Below are 13,481 nucleotides of genomic sequence, written 5' to 3'. Positions count from 1 at the left end.
ATACTCTTTTTCGTTATAATTTTTCAATTTTAAACCCAAAATGACGTCATTTTGGAAGCGAATGTAGATAACTTATCTACATTCATTGTAGAAACATTAAAGCCTATATATATATAGGGAAAAAATATTTCTACGGCAATTTAAGATAAGTTTATCTTCGGTCTTCCCAAAACTATGTCGTTTTGTTTATTTATTTCCTTATATTAATTGATTCACCTTTAAATGGTTATGATTTTCTTTTTCTCTCTCATCCTTTATCACCATTGATCCATCTTTGTACGGTTATGATTTAGTAGCCGAATTATCTCAAGCAGCTTGAGAAACGATAAGCTCGTATATATATATATATATATATATATATATATATATATATGGTTGTATGTTTTTTTGAACTATTCACTCATTTTATCTTATTTTTTGGTGTGGTATTCACTCATTTTTTACAGGTTGCAATGGATGAATATGATGTTGGTCTTCCATCATCACCTCCTACGGATGAAGGGGTTTTATCCATGGTATTCAACTCCCATCATCCCTTATATCTCATTCATATTTTATATGTTAGTTATATTTTGGGTTTAATTTTTCTTTTTAATGATACATAGTTTGAAGATGATGATGGTGTTGAGTTTGAAAACGATGATGGAGCTGACTTTGGAGATGATATATTTGATGGTGAGGCATTGGTTGAGGACAAAATGAATGAAATTATAAATGAAGACACCGATGGGGTAAGATTGAATTGGCACATGTAATGAAGTTTGGTGATGTTTACAAATTTTGAGATGCATTGAAGGAGTGGTCTATTTCTCGTGGGTTTGAATATACATGTGTGAAAAATGAAAGAAGCAGAGTAAGAGCACTTTGTAAGGTTTCCAAAGAGTGTCCATTCTTAGTACATGCATCGGTGGTTGGTGGAGAGAGCACTTTTCAAATTAAAACATGGAAACCCATCCACACATGTCCTAGACAAGATATAAACAACCTCATTACTTCCAAGTACTTATCAAAAAAACTATTGCAGGATTTAGATCCAACCCGAAGGAAGAAATGAGTGGATTGAAAAATGGAGTAAGTAAAAGTGTTGGGTAATATACATAATATATTTTTATTACATGGGTTATTGTTGTACAACAGCTCTTATGAAAATTTGGATTACTTCATATCTCAGGCAATCATATTATAAATTTTTTGTTGGAAGTAGATAATAATTTAACTTTTTGTTGTACAATGCTTCCAGATTGCACAATAATCATCATACAAACTTTACAAAGCTCTTATAGACGTTTACGGTATAAAGATTGAGAAAGGTTATACTTATAACCTATTTTTGTTTACAATATTTATTGCGAATTAATAATTAATTAATGAGTATAATTTGAAAAAATTATAACCGTTGATTGACGAAAATCAATGGTTAAGATATGATTGTAAAAAATTGTAAATAAAAATAGGTTGTAAGTATAAGCTTCCTCATAAATATTAACCTTATTTCTTTGATCAAAAAAATATTATAGAAAATAAAAAGAAGAGTAAATAGAAGAAAAGTGAGTGAGGATGATGAATCCTATGCAACAAGACACGAGAGAGGAAAAGAAAAAATTAAGAGGAAGTATTGGATTAGGATTTTAAAAGATTTTTTTGAGATAAAAATTTTTTAAAGGGACTTTAAAAAAATTAAAAAATATTTTTTACAATCAAGATTTCGTAAGATTGAATTTTAAAGGATTTTAATAGAATTTATAAAATTTTAAAAGACAATATGAATTTATAAAAAATTTAAAAAAAAATTAACAAACATCCAAAATTAAAATAACAAAGAAATACAATAATATTAATAAAAAAAGTAAAACCTAATATAATTTTTTCAATTAGTAAAATATAATATAATTTTTAACAAACATTCAAAATTACTAAGCAATAGCTCTCCACGTATTAAAATTCCCTCTTTCTCTTTACCCTTTCCTTTCTTATTTTCTTGTTGTGAATCCCCCATTTACTATGATAAAATTAAAACTAGACAATAATTAAAACAATTTAAAATGAGATTAATATCAACACAATTCAAAAACAGGTTTATTCAAATGAGTAAACCAAACCAATGTTAAATAGTTCCAACAAACAATAAAAAAAGATTGACTAAGCAAATGATTATGTAAGGGGGAAAAATAGAGCAAATTCTTACAAAAACAGAGCACATGTATTGTTGTCTCCAACTGAGATCATATACATATACAAATTGCAGACAATGATCATTGAATATGTATGTGGTCTTACATATATGTGTGTGTGTGTGTGTGTGTGTGTGTGAGATTCATTTTTTTAAGTTACTTTAGATAAATTTGTCTAATGTTCATCGAAACAGCATAGTTTTGGGGCGAAAATCATAGTATGTTTGTAATTTTAATTTATTTCAGGGTTATAATAGTCTTTATCATTCTAATTTTTTAATCTTTCAACCCAAAAACTACGTCGTTTCAGTGAACATTAGACAAATTTGTCTAAAGTAACTTTTGTTGGACAAGTGGCCTCAAACTCAAGAGGGGGGGTGAATTGAGTTTTAAAAATATTTTCGCAAGATGCCTCACTTTCTTTCTTGAAAGAGATTTTCTTGAATTAATATGATTTATACACAAGTAAGGCTAAGAGAATATAAATCAATACAAGCAAATAATATGCAAAGTGTAAATCTAAATAAGCTCGAGTAATCAACATATTTAAGTCTTTAGAGATCAACTTATTTAAGTGACTCATGTCAATGTGTGCAATTCGTTTATGCCATAACCATGAATCATTTTCCTTACTAACCAAGCAACTATCGTCATTTGAAGGCATACCATCTAGATCAATCATATAGATATTATCAACTCTATAGCCTTTAAACTTAACTTGCCCATCATTTAGACTTTCAATTTTGCAACATTTAGAATCAAAAACAACTTTAAAATCTTTGTCACATAATTGACTAATACTAAGCAAGTCATGTCTAAGACCATCAACAAGTAAAACATTTTCTATACAAGTTGATGAGGAGTTGCCAACTTTCTCAATGCCAAGAATTTTTTCTTTGTTATTATCTCCATAAGATACATGTCCATGTTCCTTTCTTGTAATTGAGAGGAATTTGGTAATGTCTCCCGTCATATGTCTTGAGCAACCACTATCCAATACCCATTTAGATGAGACACTCTTCAAGCACACCTACAAAACAAATTTAACATTTAATCTTTAGTACCCAAATTTGTTTGGGTCCTTGTGTGTTAGTCATGGGTCTAGTTCCCTTAGAGACCCACACTTTCTTTTGACCACTAATTCCATTCTTTCTAATCTTACATGTCGATGCACTATGTCCTTTTCCACCACAATGATAGAATTTAATGAAAGGACTACTAGTCATGTAAGATGGTGATATGAAAAAGTTGTTATAGGATTTTTCTTGTATGTTAGTGTCGAATCCTAAGCCGGATTTGTTAAACATACATCTTTGTTTTCCAAGCAATACATTTAAGTTATCTCTACCACATGTAAACTTGCTTAGCACATTGTTTAAATCATCAATTTCACTTTTTAGCTTTTCACATGAAGTACATGATGATGATGATGCATGATCATTTGAAGATAAACATTTAATGCAATTTGCACTAGCATCAATCAATTTAAGTGTTTCATTTTCATCTTTTAACTCTTTTACTTCTTTGTTTAAGCATGCAATTTGTTTTTCTAAGGAGACAATGGTCTTTCTCATTTCTCTAAGAGATTTAACATGCTCTAGAGATTCACTATGTAATTCATCAAATAAATTTTGCAATTCATCATATGAAGGAGATATAGTAGAGCAAGTAGAGTTTACCTCAGATTCCGACTCATTGCCATTTTCTATTGTCATGAAACACATATGTTGCATTCCTTTACTTATCTCATTTGAGGCTTTAGAATCTTGCAAGAAGCATACATTTGCTTCTTCATTACTTGAATCATCGGAGGAGCTTGAATCTTCATCCCAAGCCACATAGGCCTTCTTTTCATAGTTTTTCTTATCCTTGAATTGATTCTTGTCACTCTTTTCTTTCTTTTGAAGCTTAGGGCAATCGGCTTTAAAGTGTCCGATTTTTCCACATTCATAACATGTATGAGGAGGTTGAGAAGCTCCTTCATCCTTGAATCTTCTCCTTGGAGGAATTGGAGGTCTTCTTTGAAAATTCTTTTTCTTGAAGAATTTTCCATATTTTTTTACGAAGAAGCTCATTTCATCTTCATCTAATTCATCATCGGAGAGCTCTTTTTCTTTTTCTTCCTCCACTTGAGATTTGGAGCTAGTGGCTTGCAAAGCTAATCCTTTGGTTTTCTTCTTGGCTTGCTCCTTCAAAGTCAGTCTTGCCAAATCTAACCCATGCTCTTGGAGCTTCCCAAAGAGTGTAGCAATGGACATATTCTTCAAGTCTTTTGATTCACAAATAGTCGTCACCTTGGGTTGCCATTCCCTATTCAAGCTTCTCAAAACTTTAGTTACCAATTGAAAATTATTGTATGAAGCTCCTAATGCATCCAAATGAGTAATAATATGAGTAAATCTCTTTTGCATGTTTTGGATAGTTTCACCATAATTCCTTTCAAATAATTCAAATTCTCTAGTTAATCCAAGAACTTTAGAGATTTTAACTTCACTAGTTCCTTCATGTGTTACTTCAAGCACATCCCACATTTCTTTTGCGGTTTTGCAAGAAGCTACACGAAAATATTAATCTCTACCTATAGCATTGGTAATCAAATTTCTAGCCTTAGCATTCTAATTTGCTTCTTTAATTTCTTCTTCGGAAAATTCCTTTACTTTCTTTGGAACATCGTTGTTGCTTTCATCCTTTTTAGTGGGACCTTGATATCCCTCAACAACAGTGTTCCAAACTCTTAAATCAATTGACTCAAGAAAAATTTGCATTCTACTTTTCCAATAAGCATAATCGGTGCCATTAAAGAAGTCTTGTGGTGGAAGTTCCCTCGATAGGCATATCATTGTTCAAAGAGGCCATCTTTACTCTTGAAGTGGTTAAGCTCTTTATACAAGAGTCCAAGCTCTGATACCACTTGTTGGACAAGTGGCCTCAAACTCAAGAGGGGGATGAATTGAGTTTTAAAAATATTTTCGCAAGATGCCTCACTTTCTTTCTTGAAAGAGATTTTCTTGAATTAATATGATTTATACACAAGTAAGGCTAAGAGAATATAAATCAATACAAGCAAATAATATGCAAAGTGTGAATCTAAATAAGCTCAAGTATTCAAATAATGCTAATGTAATGAGATAAAGGGTTAGAGAGATTGCAAACACTATATATCCTAGTCCGGTCACCACCACCGTGACCTACGTCCAGATTGAAGCCGCTCGTTCAACTTTCCACTAATGATCAAGCTTCAAGGGTGCTTGATAAACCACTACAACCTTCAAGACTTTTGGTTCTTGAAACCCTTACACTTCCACTCACTTTCTTCGGCTATGAGCAACCTTTACACTATGGTTTCACTACCCTCAACTCAAATAAACAGAATGAGAGTGTTTAGAAATGGATTTGTACTCTTAAAGTACAGATTATACAAGTTGAAGCTAATGGGTATTGATCAATGACACAAGAATAGAGCTCAAAGGAGTTTTATGATCAAAATGAGAAAGAACAAGCAATGAATGATTTTAAATCAATGAGAATGATCAAGAATGATTGCAAAATCAATGGAATAGTAAAACTTAGCTTGCTGGTTCGTAATATATGAGTTTATATAGGTGTTGGGACGAAACTAGCCGTTTATAGCTGTTACACTACTTACTGTCCAGTAAGTATTCGAATACTTTTCGTGAAGTATTTGAATACTTCATCTATCTGGTATTCGAATACTTTTCTTAGGGTGTGTTTGGTACAAGAGAAATTTTTTGGTATCCGGGAATCACGATTAATGGGAATACAATAGAAATTGAGTTTACTTGGAATCTTACGAAAAATGTGTTTGGTTCGCCAAAATATTACCGGGAATATTGGATAAAAATTACTGATTCCATGTTTGGTTTTGAACGAAATATGACTTGGAATATGAGGTTATTTTACAAAAATAACCCCAAACTATTTTTACTTTTGTAATTGATAGATTGGGTCTAGGTTTTTATGTGTGTTGGGGTATTTTTGTCTCAAAAATTATTGCTGTGCTTTCCCTTTACTTGGTATTCTAAATTACCATATTATTTTTGGTAATCTTTTTATTTTTTTGAATACAATTATTTTTGGTAATCTAAATAGTGATTTTTCTTTATAAATCGAATTACCGGTAATCCTTGGATATTCGGGAACTGGTTTTTGTTCCTTCTACCAAACATGGTAATTGGGTTTACAAAAGAAGATTTACCAGTAATCCTTTTGAAATACTTGTACCTAACACACCCTTAAGGTATTCGAATACTTTGTTCTCATCACAAGTATTCGAATACCATCAAGAAAGTATTCGAATACTTTCTTGACATAACCTCTATAATGCAGTTTTATGAGTTGTAATGCATTCCTTTTCGTCTCTAATCACTTTTAATGTATTTCCTTGACTTGCAAAACATGTTTTGAGGTTACGAAATATGTCAAGGGTCTTTTTCATAATAATTAAAGCTTTCAAGTGATTGATGACATGAATAATGCATGCATAGAGTTAAATATCCTTTGAGCTCATTTATGCAACATTAATCAATTACCTTTACATTAGATCTAGGCTCTCAAGAGCATGTTCAATCTTGATCTGGTGTGTTGAATGATTTGCTCTTGTTGTCTTGTTTGAATTGCTTCCTTGGACTTTTGATTGTTGCGAGTTGTATTATCTTTGATGTCGCTTCTATGCTTGTTTGTTATCATCAAAACTCTTGTATAAATGATCTCTTCATTTTTAAGCGCATTGGTTTCACAACTTTAATCCTATATACATATATATATATATATTTCGTTTTTTATAGTTAATGTAAATAAGTTATTTACATATTGGGGCGGAAATCAAGGTATTTTTGTAATTATAATTTATTTCAAGATTATAATTATAACACCTCACAATTCTAAATTAGATATTAATATATTAAATGAGAATTAAAAGGAAGGATTAGTGAAAATTCTGAAAATTAGGCCAAAATACAAAGAAAGGGCAAAACGGTAAATTAACCAAGCACACAACCCTAGGAAGGAAATTGAGTATAAGGTCTCGGATGATAAAAAGAACTCTGAAAATTGATTCAGAACGAAAAATTGAGTGGATAGGCAAGTTTTAGAAAAATCAGTGAATAATGTTTTTATCGGGGGAAAATATCGCGGTACGATTGCACCGTAAAACGTGCTGATTGAGTTTTGAGCTCTAGGTTTCAAATATGAGTTATAAATGGTTTATAGAACTTGGAAATATGATTTTTGATAAAATTTGATGGAATTAAGTTAGTTTGGGGAAGCGTGCCAACAGTGCGCGCAACATCTTAAAACAGTGTTTTCTCCGAACGACCAGAAAACTCTGAATTCATCTGATCAAGTATAATTAAAGGAAAATAGTTAATGTTAAAAATTAGAGTTCTAAATAGGTTGTGAATTCACAGACTTTTAGAGAAATTCAGATGAATTTTAAATCGCGTGAGGTGGCGTGGGACCCACCCCACTTAAGTCCACTTATCCACCTAAGCTATTCATTATTCACTATTTGGGAGAGCATATCTCCCTCCATAGAGGTTTGATAGGGACGTGCCATACTCCATTTTGAAGCTTGAGATGTCCTCTACATTGTGTAAAAATATGAGAATATTCTGGGTTTAACGCAGTCCTGGAGAAGCCTGTGAACACGGACTGTCCAGAACGCTCCTATGCAGGGGCTGTTTCTGGCAGAATATGGGAATTTTATTCCCGCTTCGTTTTTCAGTCAAATTAAGCGTATGATATATCAAATTGAAGGTTGAGGTGTCTAGTTTGTGGTGTAAAAATTTTAGTGCAATTGGATGAGAGAATTTTCTGCAGTAATTCATGGAGTGAGGGATGTTTAGAGCTGTTTTGGGGTTGTTGGCAGTTTTGCTTGTCCAACTTCAAACGGTGATAACTGGAGCAAACGAGCTCCAAATAAAGCGTGTAATAGCTTCCTAGAAATTTAATTAAGTAAGAAAAAAATATAGCAAGAAAGGAAGGTCTGGTTTTGTGCGGTGAGTCCGCAGAAAAATAATTACCGAACCATGTTCGGATAGGTAGAAAACGTAAAATTGAGAAATTAGCTAAGTGGGTTTATGGGAACCCCTTAGTGGGTTTTAATAAGTAAAATAAGTTAGAAGAGTAGTTTATATAAGTATTCCGCAAAGAGTCTACAGTTACGGTCACAACTTTTAATTATTACGTTTTTTATTGTTTTAAATACTCGCGTAATAACGGAAAAAGTTTATTCGTATTTTTACAAGTGAGTTGTTGTGATTGTAACTGCGCTTAATATCATAATTAATGTTAACAATACCGGTGCACAACGGGCTGTTACAATAATAGACTTTCTTATTATCATTTTTTTATTTTTTTCAACCAAAACGACGTCATTATAGGAGTGAATGTAGATAAGTTATCTGCATTCACTATAGAAACATTACCAAATCTTAACTGTTGATTTCTGCCAATCAATAGTTATCATTTATTGGGAATTAATAATTAATTAATAATCGTTGATTGGTGAAAATTAACAGTTAGGATTGGTGTCAAATTTTAAAGTTTGACACAGGTGTCAAAGGATCTCTGATCAAGGGCCGGGGCACAAGGGTCCTGGTACTATCCAGGTGCGAAGAACCCCGGAGGTGACTGCAATGAGCAGAAATCTCACTCACCGGCCTAAACGACGAGCAAACACTCGAACGTGAGAGCAAGGGATCACCTAACGAATGGACGAGCAACGATGTTAAATTTTAAATTTGACATCTCATATGAGAGTTGTTGGATCAAAAAAGATCAATGGTGTCACATGCTTACAAATCAAAGTCGTTGATCGTTTTTGATCTTATGGTTCTTAGATGAGGTGTCAAACTTTAAATTTGACACTGGTATCAAAGGATACTACCCTATGCATATATGGTATCAGAGCAGTTTTGTTAGGGAACTCTGATAATGCATAACTGTATTTTGTGTTGCATAGCTATCTGTGAACTGTTTATTATTAATGTATATGTGATTCCTCAGTGTGGGTCTGATCAGCTCATTCCTTTCTGTTACATGTACATATATCATGAGTAGGGCATGAGGTCGCAGTGGAACTCGAGGTGCAGGTCGTCTAGCAGCACCAGATCCTATTACTGCTGTTCTTAATGCTCTGCAGGAAGAGACTGCTGCAAATAGAAACATGACCGAGACCCTGATGAAAAATAATCAGGATATGATGCATGCCTTCATGAATGAGATGAGGGCGGATAGGGCTCAGAACAGGAGGGATGATTCTCCTCCACATACGACTATGGAGACTCATACCCATACGCCATCTGTTACACCTCAGCAAGAGGGGAGTGGTGCTAGTCGTCAGTCTGGTGAGGCTAGTCACCACACTACTGATCCTACTTATATCTCTGAGCCTTCTGCGGATCCTTTTGTTGTTGCTCAGTCGTCTGGGGTTGCTGGGCAGGTATTTGTTGGTACTGATGAGTAGAGGCTCCATTCTTTCAGAAAGCATAAACCACCAGCATTTCAGGGGTCAAGGGACCCGAAGGTTGTGACTACCTGGTTGATGGGTATGGAGAAAATATTCCAAGTTATGGGGTGTCAGGATCCCCAGAGATTACTGTATTCTGTTTATATGCTCGAGGGAGATGCCCACGAATAGTGGTATAATACATCTCGCCCTTATACTATTCAGGGAGAAGAAATTACTTGGGCTTTATTTGAAAGACTATTTCATGAAGAGTATTTTCCCAGGGATCTTCGGGAAGCTAAACAGGGTGAGTTTGAGAAATTGGTACAGGGTACCATGACTGTTGATGCTTATGTGGCTAAATTCAATGAATTAGTGAAGTTTGCAAATTATGGGGGTGTGCTGCTGACTCCTGAATTTCTGTCTGCTAATTTTCAGAGGGGTCTGAATGAGAAAATTGCTAAAAGAATGTCTAATACTGTTGTGAGGAATTTTGCAGATCTAGTGACCCAGTGCAAGCGGGTTGAAAGTGTTTACAACAGATATCTGAAATCTAGTTCTACAAGGACATCTGGTCCTCCTGGTAATAATAACAAAGGTGGCTACCATCAGAATAATAATAGAGGTAAGGCAGCCTCCGAGTCAGTTCAAGAGGGGTGGTGGTCAGAGGAATGGATTCAATGACGGGAATTCTAATCCTAGGTGTGATAAGTGTAAGAGGTTCCATCAGGGCCCTTGTACTGTGGCTCCGAATTCTTGCTTTAAGTGTGGTAAGGTTGGGCATTTTGCCAACAATTGTCATAGTAATACTGGGCAGGCTGCGAATCTGCAGGCCTTGCCATCTGCTCCTAAGGTTGGGCGTGTCTATACTACAAATGTTCAGCAAACTGAGAAGGCACCTAATCTGGTTAAAGGTATAATTTTTATCTCAAATATTGATTTGTCTGTGTTGTTTGATTCGGGAGTTACGCATTCGTTCTTGGCAGAATATGTTGCTAAGGGGTTGGGGTTAAAAGTATCACGGATGATTTCCCCTATGCGTATTACTACGGCTACAGGAGAGGTTATTGATTCCTCCTTTATTTGTAAAGAGGTCGGGTTTGTCTACGAAGGCAGGGGCTACACTATTGATTTGATTATCTTGCCCCTGGCCTCTATTAATTTGATATTGGGCATGGATTGGTTGTCTCAAAACTGTGCAATGATTGATTGTTGCGGCAAGAGGTTAATATTGTCTCATGAGAAGCCCTCGGTTACTCTGTCTCCCTTTTTGTCTGTGTGTCAAGCTGTTAAAGCCTTGAAGGCTGGGGATCAGGGTTATATTTTCTTGGATGGATTGGTGGGTGGTAAGGAGATTGAAATTTCTACGATTCCGGTGGTTAATGAGTTTGTGGATGTGTTCCCTGATGAGATACCAGAATTTCCACCTGAGAGAGATTGAGTTCTCGATTGAGTTGTTGCCTGGTGTGGGGCCTATTTATTTGGCTCCATACTGGATGTCGCCGCTAGAGTGTGCTGAGTTGAAGAAGCATATAGAGGAGTTGTCGGCAAAGGATTTTATCAGACCTAGTGTGTCCCCGTGGGGAGCACCAGTTATATTCGTGAAAAAGAAGGATGGAAGCATGAGATTGTGTACTGACTACCGGTAATTGAATAAAGTTACAGTTAAGAACAGGTACCCATTGTCTTGTATTAATGACTTGTTGGATCAGTTGAGGGGTGCATGTGTGTTCTCTAAGATTGATCTCCGGTCCGGATACAATCAGATTCGGATTAAGCCGGAGGATGTGCCTAAAACGACATTATGTTCTAGATACGGACACTACGAGTATCAGGTGATTCCTTTTGGGCTTACGAATGCCCCGGCGATGTTCATGGATTATATGAATCGTACTTTTAAGCCGTATTTGGATCAGTTTGTAATTGTGTTCATCGACGATATCTTGATTTATTCTAAGAACAAGGAGGAGCATAGTGAGCATCTGAGGACTGTGTTGCAGATATTAAAGGATAAAAAGTTGTATGTGAAGCCGTCAAAGTGTGAATTCTGGTTATCTGAGGTACAATTTTTGGGCCATGTTATTTCTGATAGAGGTGTTACGGTAGATCCAAATAAGATTGATGCGGTTTTGGATTGGGAACGACCAAAAACTGTTACTGAGATCCGGAGCTTTCTGGGTTTTGCTGGATATTACCGAAGATTTATTGAGGGGTTTTCCACAATGGTGCTGCCATTGACCCGATTGACACGAAAGGATACTCCTTTTGTGTGGACCCAGGAATGTGAGAGGTGTTTTCTAGACCTTAAAGAGAAATTGACTACTGCTCCAGTGTTAACCCTCCCCGATCCGGAAGGTGAGTTTGAACTATATTGTGATGCTTCCAAGAAAGGTTTGGGGTGTGTGTTGATGCAAGAAAGGAGAGTGGTTGCTTACGCTTCTAGACAATTGAAGCCTCGTGAAGAGAATTACCCGACGCACGATTTGGAACTTGCTGCTATTGTATTTGCCTTAAAAATCTGGAGGCATTTTCTGTATGGGATGAAATTTGCTGTGTTCAGTGATCACAAGAGTTTGAAATATTTGTTTGATCAGAAAGAGCTGAATATGAGACAACGGAGATGTGTTGAATTTCTAAAAGACTATGATTTTGAGCTGAAATACCATCCGGGTAAAGCTAATGTGGTGGCAGATGCCTTGAGTAGGAAGTCTGTTAGTGTGTCCCAGCTGATGTTGTGGGATAATGAAGTGATTGAACAATTCTGTGATTTGAAATTGACGGATGTCTTTGTAGGCAGGATGGATGAATTTGAGTGTTTACGAGTGGAAAATGAACTACATGAGAAAATTAAAGAAACGCAGGTACGGAATGACAGTGTTAAATATTTGAAAGGGCAGAGTGGAATATCTTTGAATGAACAAGGGTTATTATTGTATCAGGGCAGGATTATTGTGTCCAAGGAGTTAGCAGAGGAGGTAATGACTGAGGCTCATAAGGGTCAGTATGTTGTACACCCAGGTGCCACAAAAATGTATCAAGATCTGAAAGCTAAGTTCTGGTGGCCTGGGAAGAAGAAGGATGTTGCTGAGTATGTGTTCTGGTGCCACCTGCTGGGTTACTTCAGCCGTTAGACATACCAGAATGGAAATGGGAGAGCATCTCTATGGATTTTGTGGTTGGGTTGCCTCGGACTCAGGCTGGCCACGATTCGATTTGGGTTATAGTGGACAGACTTACGAAGTCTGCCCATTTTCTGCCAGTGCGAGTGGACTTCTCTACGAAGAAACTAGCTAAGTTATATGTAAAGGAGATTGTAAGGCTCCACGGAATACCGGTTAGCATTGTTAGTGATCGAGATCCGAAATTTACTTCTCGTTTTTGGGGAGCCTTGCAGCAGGCTTTTGGAACTCAGTTTCGGCTGAGCACTGCGTATCATCCGCAGACTGATGGTCAGATTGAGAGGACCATACAGACACTTGAGGATATGTTGAGAGCTTGCACATTGGAGCAGGGTACTGCTTGGGATAGGTATTTATCACTGGTGGAATTCTCGTATAATAATAGTTTTCACTCCAGTCTGGGCATGGCACAGTATGAGGCATTGTATGGACGGAGATGTCGTACTCCTACTTGTTGAACTAAGGTAGGTGATAAAGAGAGATTTGGGCCGGATTTTGTGCAAGAAACTACAGGACAGATTGAGATGATAAGAGAAAAACTTAAACAGGAACAGAATTGGCAGAAAAGTTATTATGACAATAGACACAGACCAGTTGAATTTGAAGAAGGTGATCATGTATTTGTGCGGTTATCTCCGGTTACAGGTGTTGGCCGTGCATTGG

General features: G+C 35.8%; 1 protein-coding gene across 1 annotated transcript; it reads right to left on the bottom strand.

The window, feature by feature from the left end:
- Positions 1–935: 935 nt before the first annotated feature.
- Positions 936–4,702, bottom strand: LOC133291453 (uncharacterized). The gene is made up of 3 exons (XM_061489715.1): positions 3,503–4,702; positions 2,809–3,201; positions 936–965 (listed from the first exon to the last, which is right to left on the bottom strand). The coding sequence occupies exons 1-3, from the start codon at positions 4,700–4,702 to the stop codon at positions 936–938; spliced, it is 1,623 nt and encodes a 540-aa protein (XP_061345699.1).
- Between the last annotated feature and the right edge of the window lie 8,779 nt (positions 4,703–13,481).

The sequence above is a fragment of the Gastrolobium bilobum genome, unplaced genomic scaffold (genome assembly GCF_033153095.1).
Source record: "Gastrolobium bilobum isolate Gb01-03AN ecotype WA unplaced genomic scaffold, APGP_CSIRO_Gbil_v1 utg13825, whole genome shotgun sequence".
In the NCBI taxonomy this organism is placed as follows: domain Eukaryota; kingdom Viridiplantae; phylum Streptophyta; class Magnoliopsida; order Fabales; family Fabaceae; genus Gastrolobium; species Gastrolobium bilobum.
The sequence above is the reverse complement of the archived record's forward strand: the minus strand, read 5'-3'. Positions and strand labels throughout refer to the sequence as shown.

What these genes read in the sequence shown, in the direction of transcription:
- LOC133291453 (XM_061489715.1), bottom strand. Translation starts at nt 4,702, where the DNA reads ATGTGGGATGTGCTTGAAGTAACACATGAAGGAACTAGTGAAGTTAAA. An exon ending in GTGGTAGAGATAACTTAAAT is followed by an intron (nt 3,202 to 3,502) that starts GTATTGCTTGGA and finishes TTTGTTTTGTAG; the next exon opens with GTGTGCTTGAAGAGTGTCTC. An exon ending in CAAATGACGATAGTTGCTTG is followed by an intron (nt 966 to 2,808) that starts GTTAGTAAGGAA and finishes TATCTTGTCTAG; the next exon opens with GACATGTGTGGATGGGTTTC.